Source organism: Hippocampus comes, unplaced genomic scaffold, assembly GCF_001891065.2.
Source record: "Hippocampus comes isolate QL1 unplaced genomic scaffold, H_comes_QL1_v1.1 scaffold334, whole genome shotgun sequence".
Taxonomy (NCBI): Eukaryota; Metazoa; Chordata; class Actinopteri; order Syngnathiformes; family Syngnathidae; genus Hippocampus; species Hippocampus comes.
In genome coordinates, this window is record NW_017805480.1 from 83299 (window position 1) to 96211 (window position 12913).

The following is a 12913-nucleotide window of genomic DNA, read 5'->3' on the forward strand; positions in this document are numbered from 1 at the left end:
GAAAGACAGCGGACAGCATGAAGCCAAATGAACTAAGGCGTCACTTAAAGACATTCCACCCCGATCCCGTTGATAAGACGCTTGAGTTTTTTTTTTCAGCGAAAACGTGCCAAATATTGTCAACAATCATCCCTTTTTGTGACTGCTGCTTGTAGACATTAATCCAGACATAATCTTTGATTAAAAAAAAATAATAAAAATCTGCACAAATTATTTTATATATTTTTGTTTTGCAGGTTAAAGGTTTTTTAAGATTGTGCTCCTGAGTTAATGTTGGTGATCAGTTTGAATGCATGATTATTGATTTTATGTAAATGTATTTTTCAGTATTGTATGGTTTGACATGGTCAGTCAAAAAATGTTTATAGTTTAATTAAGGATTTAATTTTACTTTTCAATTTCAGATGCACTTTAAATCTTTTCTGTTACAGTTAATAAAGCTATTCTTTGTTGAAAGTTGGTGCATATTTTTTTATTCTCTTATGCGTTAATAAGGATACAGTGTTATTCAGAGGTGTACTTATAACAATTATCTAGACAAATGCTACTATTTATAGTCATGAGGGGGGGCACGAGATGTTTTCTTCTTCTTAGGGGGGGCATGACAGAAAATAATTGAGAACCACTGTATTAATGACACCCTCCTGCCAAATGACACTGGAGACGATGTGTGTCTGGTTTTATTGGATTTAAGTGCAGCATTTGATACCGTGGATCACAGTATTCTGTTGACTCATTCGCAGCACTTGGTGGGCATTGGCGGTAGTGCCCTTGAGTGGTTTAGGTCCGATTTAACTGACAGAACCTTTTGTGTCAGCCTTGGTTGCTCTGAGTCACATACTGCCCAACTGTCATGTGGTGTTCCACTGGGTTCAATTCTGGGGCCTCTGCTGTTCTCACAGTATCTGCCCCCATTAGATTCCATCTTAAGGAAACATGGAATTTCCTTCCACTGCTATGTGGATGACTGTCAGATCTATGTTCCACTGAGCAAAAAAGACGCTTTCTCATTGGGGCCACTTTTATCCTGCCTTGAGGAAATCAATACCGAGATGGCACTAAATTTCTAGAATTTAAATGAAAAGAAGACAGAAGTGATTGGGTTTGGTCAGAGTGGCCCTTGTACATCGCATTCTAGAGACTTGGGCCCCCTGGCTCCTGATCTTAAGCCAACAGTCTCAAACCTGGGTCTTAAACGGGACAGTGATTTAAAATTGGACTGGAAAATGAGTGCCATTGTTAAAGAAATGATGCTGCTCACCTCTTGAATGGTACTCGTAAGAGGGACCACATAACTCCAACTATGGTGTCCCTTCACTGGCTCCCTATAAATTTTGGATTTCTTTTTAAGATCCTTTTATTTGTTTTCCATTCTTTAAATGGCCTTGCTCCACCTTACCTCTCCGAACTCCTCCACCCCTACACACCTGCCTGGTGCCTCAGGTCTGCGGACCAGAGATTATAAGAGGTACCAAGAACTAACCGGAGGATCATAGGGCAGGGGTCCCCAACCTTTTTTGCCCCACGGACCGGTTTATGTCAGACAATATTTTCAGGGACCGGCATTTAAGGTGTGGCGGATTAATACAAGAAAATAATATGGTATGAGCTGCATGAAAACTGTGGTGTTTTCAAAATATCATAATAAACAGAAGGAGCGTCTAATCTGGCCGTAACACTCTGATCCCTATGGTAATGTTTCATGCCTTCAAAATACGATACAACGCAAATTCAAAGTGCATGAAAATGACGACTCACCACAGCCCCAAGCTTGATTTTCTGCAACCAGACGGTCCCATCTTAGGGTAATAGGAGACAATGACACCTCAAGTGTGTGGTTTATGTCCAGTCTACTTCGTAATTTTGTTTTAGTCGCCGTTGCTGCAGAAAACCCCCACCTCACACAGGTAGGATGTCGGAAATAGCAACAATGCTGTTGTGGCGATCTCAGAGTATTCAGCCATGACTTTAATCCAGTTGTCTCGAACGTACTTTTCAGGCCGCCGTCATTCGCGATCTCCAGCAGTTTTTTTACTCATTTTGCGAGCTCCAGCGTTTTGTTTTTAGCGTAATCGGCCACGTGACGGAGAAGCGTGGCTTGACATGAGTCAAGCGTGACACAGACGGATGTAACGGAGAATCTGGTAATTTTTCAAAATAAAACATATTTCGTATTCCGAAATAAATAAAACGGAATTAAGGCAAGTTCTTTCTGTGTGGCCCGGCACCAAATGCCCTGCGGACCGGTACCGGTCTGCGGACCGGCGGTTGGGGACCCCTGTCATAGGGGATCGAGCCTTTTCCGTTGCTGGTCCCTCACTTTGGAATGACCTCCCACTGAACATATGGCAAGCCCCCTCGCTGCCCATCTTTAAAACTCGTCGTGGAGTTGAGATGAGAACTGAGGCCAGCCAGGTCTGGAGTTCTTTGGGTGTTGTTTTCGGTTCTTTTGCAACCTCCTGGATGAGTTGTCATCACACTCTTGGAGTAATTTTAGCTGGTCGACCACTCCTAGGAATGGTCCCCAGTGTTCCCAGTTTTATCCATTTGTAGATTATGATCCTGACAGTGGTTTGCTTCAGCCCCAGAGTCTTGAAAATGTCTTTGTAACCTTTTCCAAATGGACGGAGTTCAATAACCTTTTTTCTCATTTCTTCTTGAAATTCTTTGGATCATGGCATGATGCGTTTGTTTTTTTTGAGATAATGTCGCCTACTTCACAGATTCTATTTATGTGATTTCTTGACTCAACAAATGTGGTGCTAATGTGTTGCCTGTGAAATTGAACTGAGCTTTCCCAAAATTGTCGTCGGTCAGTTACTTTGGAACTTAACCGCGGGGGGCAATTACCCCTTTACATAGGGAAATGTAGTTTTGGATTTGTGTGTGTGTGTGTGTGGGGGGGGGGGGCTAATACATTAAATTGGTATTTAAAAACTGCATTTTTTTTTTTATTTCCTTGGGTAGTCTCTGTGTGACATCAAAAATGGTTTGATGAACTGAAAGCTTTTTATGTGATAAATATACATGGATCACAGAAATCATGAAGGAACAAATACAAATTCACAGTACAGTACATAACGAAAAAAGAAACAGAAAAATGAGAACAGAATGTACCTCGACTGAAGTACAAAAGTTCATGTTTGTTTTATTTTCTAGAGCTACCCAATCAATGGAAGAGGACTTACTATCAGGGGTGCAGTCAGTGAAGAGTGGCACCAATAGAGGCACGTTGTCTATGTTCTTCAAATGAGGTCGAACCTGGTGAATGCCACGTGGAAGCTTTGCCTAAAGACAAGTCAAGAATGAGAAACGGGACAGCAAAAATAATTAATAACTATTAACAACCGCCATATTTTGCACACTAAAGGGCGCATCTAAAAGCCTTCCATTTTCTTTAAAGCTCACAGCGCGCCTTAAAATCCGATGTGCCTTGTGTATGGTCATTACGGTAATATGTCAACCCCAAAATGGCTCCTTGCTAGAGACATGCTTACAACGCAGAGTTCAAATTTACGGCGATCGGTTTCGCAGTTGAAGACGGAAATAGAGCAGCGGCAAGAGAGTTCAACATTAACTAGTCAATATTATAACTTACTGTTGGTTAAGTGAACTGTGTCGCTGCTTTCTTAAATAAATTTTACTGACATCTGACCGTTGCTATATAAATCAGGGTGTAATGTAGTGGAGTGTTCTGTTGGCATTTCCTTGAGCGTTCCGCCATCTAGTGGATGCATTGTAGCGGTGCGTCCAATATATGAAAAAAATGACAAACTAGGCCATTCATTGAAGGTGCGCCTCAAAATCCAGTGCACCTTTTAGTGTGGAAAATACGGTATTTAATAAAAATGGGCCAGATGGAACTCATTCTTTGTCCATTTGATTGGATAAGCCACAGAAACTGTCGTCATTACTGACGGTTTGAACATTTTTTTTTTTGTAATTGATAATTGTCTGAATTAAAGATGATTGTTACCCGGTTACAATCTTCCAGAAAGCTGGGCACATCACTGTCTGTGGGCTGGAAACTTGCCAGGTCGGGATGGACCTCCTCCTCTGCCAACAATGGACCTTCTGCTTCATCTCGAGAATCTGCTTTATATTTATTGATTATGTATTTTAAGGTGACATTCAGAAATACCCTTGAGGAAATCGACAAGATAAACAAATTTTCCACATGCATAACAACCAAATTGGCACCTTGGTTCAAGTCTTCATGGAGGGAGCCATGACAGGGGCTAGAGGGAGCCCCTTCACATGGACCATCGCCATTCGAAGTCAGTGAGATATGACAGTTCCAACCTGTCTCTAATCCCATCTTCTCTGCAAAGACCTGCAAATACCAAATTGCGTGAAGAATCACACTGCGTGGATTTTAACATGCATTTCTATTAATCACTGCTGGCCATGGTTCTCCGATATTCCACTCCCAACATGTGAAACATCTGAAAGGGAGTTATCAGACTGCAACCAAAAATTCACAAAAAGTTGCAGACAGAAATAAATGTTGCTTTGATAAGACAATGAGAGAGTCGATAAAAGTGCTCGTGAAAATTTTGAATTTTTCAGGGCAAGCACAATCTTGCTAATAGGCGGGAATCCACAATCCACAAAGTGCTGTTGAAGATGGCAGACCTACATGTATACAAAGTGCTATCCATCAGTGGGGACAGTCCCATCCAAACCTTACCAAGAGACTTAATACTTTGTACTTTTTATTGGGACCTATCTGAAGTGGAGGAAGCTGAACCAAAGGTTTGGCAGGCAAAAACAAGGAGTTGGCGAAAAATTCAATGCTCAGAGGAAATCAAGCCTTTTCCGTTGCCTTCCGTTAAGTGTTAGGCAAGCTCCCCCTTGTCTATTTTCAAAACTTGTCTTAAAACACATTTTTATTCTATGATTGACTTACCATTGTTTTAGTGTTTAATGGTGTCTTCTGTATTTGTGCTATTAATTTAGTTTTCACTGTCTTTGTAATATACAATACAATACATCCTGATTTATATAGCGCTTTCACAACAGCTGCAGCTGTAACAAAGCGCTTAACAAAACAGTTAACATAAAGTAAAATAATAAAAACAACACATCACATCGACAGTCTTGCGATCCGAACCACTTTTCCCTCATATGCTTTGTTTTTTAAAAGCTTTTTGAGATGAAAGAGGAGAGAATCAAAGTGTCCTTTCACCAGTGGATCAGAGACGTCATGCTCTAAATTTGCACACGTCGGCTACAAGCTAAGTTTCAAAGTCAACAAGAAGCTGTAACATCCATTGATGAAAAAAAGACATTGGTTCCCTTCTCCTGTCCCATGTTAATTCGTTTCAATTCCAAGCGGCGACTCTCAGTTCCAAATACGCATCTGCGCTCCGCACAGACGCTCCTCTTTCCTGATCCTCGGCTCCTCAAGTCATCCATCCAACTGCACCAGCGAAGACTGTCCAACAGCACAGACATCTCTGCTCAACAAATTGGGGCGTTGAAAAATACCGCCCATTAACAGGTGCAAAAAAACACAAGCGCCCCGGGGCTGTCCAGCACCGACAGTCAAAGAGCGCCGACGTTCCTCTCAATCGAAATCAGCGCTGGTACACGCGTGCTGCCGAGAAAGCACAACCACGAAGCACAGATTCTTCTCCTTTGACAAATGTCGTGGCCAAAAATGCTGAAAAAAATCCACATCAGGTCCACATGACGAACAACAACACCATGTAACAAAACAAAAGACAAAAACAACAAAAAACACAAGGCTCTTGAAGGGCACTTGCTGACGGCTACCTACACCGCGGCCGCGCTGGGGGGGGGGGGGGAAACAAGGACAACAACACCTGTTGACAACAAACATTCCAAGAGCTGTCAAGAAAGACCCACCCTGCCTCAACACTTTGCTACAGAGGTAACATTGTGACAACAAAAGACATGAAGTGAGCTTGAGTTCTTTTTACCTTGCTTCGAAGTTCGTCCTCCATGGAAAAGTACACAAATCGAATGCATGCCGTTATCAGAGCATCAATGAGCCGGATAGTGTCCAGCCGGGCCTGGAACTGGGATGACACCATGCCCATGAAGATCTGTCCACTCAAGGCTTGCACGCCATCGTCACATTCCATTCCTTCGCCTATACCTTCTATTAAAAAAAAAGGGAAAATGGTATTACACAGGGTACATAATTATTTGGCATATACAGTGGTACCTGTACTTATGAAACATCTCTTCAAACGAATTTTCTAGTTACGAAACATCTCAACAGGAGAATATTGCCTATTGTTACGAAAGAAATTTCATGATACGAAAGGTAAGAATACAGTATGGCCTGCCACTCACAGCTCCAAGTTTCCTGAACGAAACATACTTATAGCTGCTCTGCCATTAGTTATTACTGAGCATCATCCTGGCAGCCCATTGGCTAAGAGGGACTTCTCCCGTATGTGTCTGTGTGTAGATAGAGAGATACGTGTCTATGCAGGTGTTCCGATAGTTTTACGTAAATGCGAATCATCCAGAAAAAGTGTTCGCCAGTCGCGCGATCGCTCACTATGTTGATGTTTGCCTTGAACATTTTCGAAGGATTGTTAAAAGCAAACATCCTTGGATCAGTTCCTTACAAAATGCCAGGCAAAAACCACTTCTGAGAGAGAACATGGACTAAAGAGGGCACAAAACGATGAGAACGTAGTTAAAAGTGAAATGACCATTTTAATTCTTTATTCTCTGTTTTTTACATGATGCGCAATTCTCATTTATTGTGCAAATATCTAATTGTAACATGTATTTGTTACATATTTTGATGCATTTTTATGCTTTAGGAAACATTTATGTCTGAATTTTGGGGGAGCTTGGAACAAATTAGGGCATTTACATGGAAAACGCATCTCTACTTACATTTTCGAGTGAAGAAATTTCTTCCAGAACCAATAAATTTTGTAAGTAGAGGTACCACTGTACATCTGAAAATTCACTCAGTTGACTTGACCGATGTCAAAACAAGCAATCCACTAATTTGTTGTGTACAAGTAGTAATGCGATAAGATTACGCCTTTTTTTGGTTTCACTGTCATAACAACTTTCCAAGGGGAGACGTAATTCCAAAGTGGCCAGTAACAAAAATGAGTTTGACACCCCTGGACAGGCCTTCATGATGTGAGACCACAAAATTTGTAAATTTTCACGAAACCCATTCAGGCCTGGCAAAATTTTCAATATTTTACTAGTTTATTGTGTAAGTTTTAGAAAATGCCTCATGAGTACCCCCTAAAAATAATTAACAAAGCAGCCACGTTTGTACTTTTCAACTAGATCTACGAAATTTTGCTGGTGCATATAACAGTCCAAGACCGACAAAAAGGTTTCTTGGAGCCCTATGCTAAACCTAGCAGGAAGTCCGCCATTGACTTAAACATCCATTATTGCCATGACTATAAAAGCTGCTGTAACTTGACCCACATCATCATATTTTGTCAAAATGTTAAATGTATGGTAGGAATGACGACATCTACATCTAACTTATTTTTTATTATCATAGTACCGCAACCTCCTGGCTGAAGGAAATATGTTTTGTCCTTTGCTGTTTATCTCCGAGCAGGTCAACGAGATCTACCTCATATATTTTCGAAGAGTTTTTTGGCCTTCATTATGTATTTCCGCGAAAAAATGTGTCTCTGGCAACGCACTGTTCGCCAAGAGAACAACACTTCTTTTGAGGGACTAAACATGCACAGTCATGAAATTTTGCAAACACATCAGGCCCAGCAACAGCATCAACAAATTATTGGGTTTGCAATATTTAAAACATAGCTCGACAACACCCCCCATGAATCTTTACCGAAGCAGCTCTGGTTGTACGTGTCACTGAGATCGACAAAATTTTGGAGTTGAATTTTGGACTTTACAAGTTTTTCACGGTGAAAATAGCTCCGATTGAACGTTTCACCAATATCGACAAAAAGTTAGAGGCATATGTAACAGCCCAAGACCGAAAAAAACCCCTCCACACGAAATTCAACAAGCCTTTTTAAATGTATTTGAGGCTTTTCCTCATTCTAGACCTTTTATAGAGATCATATTGTATCAAACTACTTTTTCATTTGATATTCTTGATTTTCGAAAAAAAAATCCAGTTTATATGTGCCAGTATCCCAACGTGCCAATACCACAACATTGCCAGTGCTGCAAGGGCCTTTCACAGCTGCTCGCAGCTCTGGGTGTAGTCTCAGGTTTAGTTTAAAATTTATTGCGCTTCAGTTTCAAATCAATGAATTTAAATTTAATTTTCCAATTCAGATTAATTTCTTTCAATATAATGATTTAATTAATATCAATTTAGTTATGTAATTCAAATCCGTTCTTTTTTTTTCCCCAATGCAGTTATTCAAGTTAAGCAATTCAAATTCAAATAAATTTTTCCGATTCAGCTCCTGGTGACAAATATTTCAGCCCATATAGGTTTGTTTTACTACTGTACTTTTGTATTTTAAACTATTTGGATCTGATGACATACGGTTGAGTCAAGAGAAGGCTTATAGAGCTAAAACATATTTTCTGTCCATATACTTCACCACATAATCCGGATTCCTCATCCAAATAGAAAGGACAGATAGGTGGACCACATGCATTTTTTTTACAGGATGTTTATTGTTATAACAAACGGTCATTTCATTTGTGCACATTTGGTCCTAACTCCTACCTCTGAGTTGCTCTCTTATCTTCGTTCGCTTTCTTCTTCACCCCGACGCAAATATGGTGGAGAATTGTCATGAAGGTAACGCATCGAGACACAACCCTTACTTCCAATACCCAAAGCAGTAATAACACATGTGAGAATTAACACAAACAGTCCATAAAATGTCCAAGTCCAAAATTACCACTTTTCAAGATAGTCAAATTTACCACTTTATTTGTTGGCCAAATATGTGCTTTCGAAATCGATCAAACAACTTGTAGTGTTTGCAGGTTGTTCGCTCACCTTAATGTTACTTAATACTTACTGTGAACTGATCCTGCTCCTTGTTAGTTTCGGTGCACTGTTGCTGTTAATTGTTTTGTCTGACACTAATCTGAATTTCTTATTCTTGAGTTCAAGGTGATCTTATAAATACGCATAAAATTATATCTATTCCGGTGTTATTCCTTGCGAAATATATGCGTTGAGTGACTAACTGTAGCCTATATTTAGGGTTTGCAGTTTAACAGTTTTATCTGTCATGGTCATCTAATGCAATCAATACTTACAAATTGTACTGTAATTAGATTTACAGAATTCATTTTAGAATTAAATGTGTGTATTGGTAATGTGGCCGAGGATTTGGATAGTTGACTAAAAAAAAAAAAAATAGGGAAAAAAAACATGTTCAGTCGTTGAAACAAACCAGAATTGCAGAAAAATTGACCCAGCATTTGAAGACAATATTTGACAAACGCATTTAGTTGAAAGAAACCCAGCATTGTAGTTTATATGACCAAGCATTTGGGGACAATATATAACAGATAGATGTAGTTGAAACAATGTAGCTGATTCAAATCTGCATTTTAATGCCCTCTTTATACTCCTGTGTACCCGTGGGCAGCATTAGAACACGTGACCTACGCATTGTGCTGCGCAGCATGTCTATGACATGTCTGCAACACATCCAGCATGTAAACTTGGTCATATAGTTAAGACCATGAGAGCGACCGACACTCCCACTTCATGAGCTACTGGTAATTGGTAACATAATGTACTTCGCACCCCTGCTTGAACTGGTTTTGGGGTGCCCAAGATACATACCGTCTGAGCTCCAACTGTTCCTGCTGGAAGGATGCTTGCTAGGGGTGGATGAGGACAGATCCAGGCCTGAAAATAAACAGGGACCAGATGCCAACTCCACACACTTGCCATTCAACTGGCTGGACAATGAACCTTGCATGGGTTTATATGCAAAGGCTGAGCAGTAACCAGACAGACAGGCACGCTGGTAGAAGTCCAGAATCTTTTTTCTAGAAAGCAGAAATGGGACAAGATTAGATTGATAATCAGGATTTAATGCTCTAAGACAGTTCATCTACCTGTATTTTACCTGCCTCCAAGTAATATTGGCTGGCTTAAAAATATACAACCGCAGCTATTTAGTGTTTAGGAAATTGTTCTCCAAAGAATAAGCACAGGGGTAGGGAACTACGGTTCTTCGAGAGCCATATCCTGCATGTTTCAGATCCTTCCTTACTCCGGTGCACCTGATTCAAACGATCAGCTCATCAGCAAGCTCTGTAGATGCCTGATCAATTGAATCAGGTGTGTTGGAGTCGGGAGTCTTCTAAAATAGTCAGGATATGGCTCTCGATGCGCCGGAGTTCCCCACCTCTGGAATAGGATATTAAATTAAAATGAGTCCCATGTACTGATCTTTAAAATCACCTCACCTTGCACAGACAAACACATAAGTCCCAAAAAAAAAACCCAAAACAAAAACTACAAGGCTTTCTCGGAGCGCTTTTTAATACTTATACACAGAAAAAAATTAAACGTGTACCTGTCAGAACCTAAAAGAGGATAAATATCAGCACCATCCCAAAAGTCAGTGCTGGCTTCCAAGATGAGGTCAGCTGAGCCATGTGACAACATCTGGACACTCTCTGAAAACCAAGAGGATAGAGAGTGAACATCATCGACATTTGCAAATATACATAGTCAGGCAAGTCTTCTTTTTAATGAAATCCGAACAATTTTGGAGCCTGATGATGAGCCCGTTGGCGGTTGAGGAGAAAGTATTGCGACAATTAATAGCATACTTTGACCCCACGTATCACATGGCATGACAGTGCAACTGTCTTCTCCCCACTACGTATGATCTCATGGATGCATACTATACAGCAGCGGACCCCAACCATTTTTCATGTCAGACATTTTCAGGGACCGGCCTTTAAGGCTGGACAAATAAAATAATATGATATGACCTGTCCCCTTCGTGAGCCGTCACCTTACCGTGGTGGAGGGGTTTGTGTGTCCCAATGACCCTAGGAGCTAAGTTGTCTGGGGCTTTATGCCCCTGGATCCGGTTTCCTCCCATTCCAAAAACATGCATACCAGTCTGATTGAACACTCGAGATTGTCCCTAGGTGTGAGTGTGAGCGTGGATGGTTGTTCGTATCTGTGTACCCTGCCATTAGCTGGTGTGAAGGAATTTATTCCTCACTGGGATTTTCTAGCCCCTCTCTGTTGTTTGAATCTGTTCAAACACTTGAAAGAATTACTGTGATTACAATCACCTTTAAGTGCCCCTTGACAGTCACCACTTTTAGGACCCCTCCAGAGGACACGTTTAACATCAAAAGAGGAACTGTTATCTCAAGTATCTGTGTTGCTGCCATCACATCAAAGCTCAGACCGAAGACAGTAGGGGGTAGTGGTGGTCTGGTTTCACCTTACTACTCCCAACTTTGGCCAGCCACGGCGGATCAAGATGACATGTTAATTTCTTATGTTTCCGGGATTTGCATGAAGGCGTAACTGTCTGCCTCTTATCATATTATCTCTATATATGCTTGTGACTGTATTTTTTCTACGCTTTTCTGACAAAATCTGAAACTTTCAGGAGCCCGAATCGATTTGTATTGTGATGTGATAAAATACAGAAAAGATGGAATGGTGTTGGGTCTTTCTTCCACCTTATAGAGAAATAAAAGAACCTGTGTCCAAGGAGGGCCATAAGGAAATGGACAAATCCCCTCCTAAATACTGGCAACCGGTTCAGGGTGTACCCCGCCTACTGCCCGAAGACAGCTGGGCTAGGCTCCAGCACCATCCGTGACCCTTGTGAGGATAAAGCGGATCAGAAAATGGTTGGATGGATGGATGGACCTGCGTGAAAACTGGTATTTTCGAAACATAATCATAAACACGAATCATGACACGAAGAATGTCCTAACTGGCCGCAACACTCTGGTTGCTATAGTAATATTTAAACGTGCCTTCAAAATAATATACAACGCAAATACAAAGTGCATGAAAAATACGACTCACCATCACCACATATTATGCTGAGTGGGCTCAGTGTGTGGGAATCTCCCGTTGAGATAAATCCGTACTTTACGTCGGACTCCTGATACTGTCTATTAAATGTAGCCTTCGCTTTCTTGATAGTCATAGGCTCCTCTTCTATCTCCTGGCTGGGCCTTTTCCCCTTCCCAAAGAAACTTTCCAAAGACGTTTCTTTTTTACTCATTTTGCTTGCTCCTGGGTTTCATTTTAGCGGTAACCTATCACGTGACCGAGAAGAGTGCCTTAACCTGCGTCATGAGTGGCATACAGATAGATTTAACAGAGAATCCGCTAATTTTTAAAAATAAAACATCTTTCAGATTTCGAAATGTATAAAATGGAAGGAATATAAGTTCTTTATTCTTTCTGTGTGGCCCGGTACCAAATGACCCACGTCATGAGTGGCATACAGATAGATTTAACAGAGAATCCGCTAATTTTTAAAAATAAAACATCTTTCAGATTTCGAAATGTATAAAATGGAAGGAATATAAGTTCTTTATTCTTTCTGTGTGGCCCGGTACCAAGTGACCCACGGACCGGTAACGGCCCGCGGGTTGGGGACCTCTGCTGTACAGTATTCATAATCTGTTGAAAGCTGTCAAAAACAAGCACTCACCTGAGGAAGAGTCTCGTACAAAAAGAGATATCAGGTGGGAGATAGGGGGCTGACGTTTGGTGATGTAATGCAAGCGGCGCGAAGGCACATCTTTTGTAAGTTCGCCAGTCGGCAATTGGTAAAGAGCCAAGTGGCTCTCCTGTTCAAACATCTCCCTTGCACCAGGAGTGAACCCTGACACACACAAAACAGTGTACATATTATACCAAAATTTGACATTTTTTGTTTCAGATGTATGGATTTTCAAAGCAGAATCAAAGAAGGGAGGGGGGTAATGTTAA

At 40.9% G+C, this 12913-nt stretch overlaps 1 protein-coding gene across 4 annotated transcripts in view; it reads right to left on the reverse strand.

The window, feature by feature from the left end:
- tmem94 (transmembrane protein 94) overlaps positions 1–12913 on the reverse strand; it is a 77841-nt gene that overhangs the window by 17296 nt on the left and 47632 nt on the right. For 3 of the 4 annotated variants that reach the window (XM_019875713.1, XM_019875711.1, XM_019875714.1), the window contains 7 exons: positions 12633–12806; positions 10506–10608; positions 9764–9972; positions 5946–6127; positions 4201–4333; positions 3977–4095; positions 3189–3288 (listed from right to left, as the gene is read on the reverse strand). In XM_019875713.1, coding sequence (XP_019731272.1) covers positions 3189–3288; positions 3977–4095; positions 4201–4333; positions 5946–6127; positions 9764–9972; positions 10506–10608; positions 12633–12806 — 1020 coding nt within the window. The remainder of the gene's footprint in view (positions 1–3188; positions 3289–3976; positions 4096–4200; positions 4334–5945; positions 6128–9763; positions 9973–10505; positions 10609–12632; positions 12807–12913) is intronic. The other variant, XM_019875712.1, reaches the window with a different exon arrangement.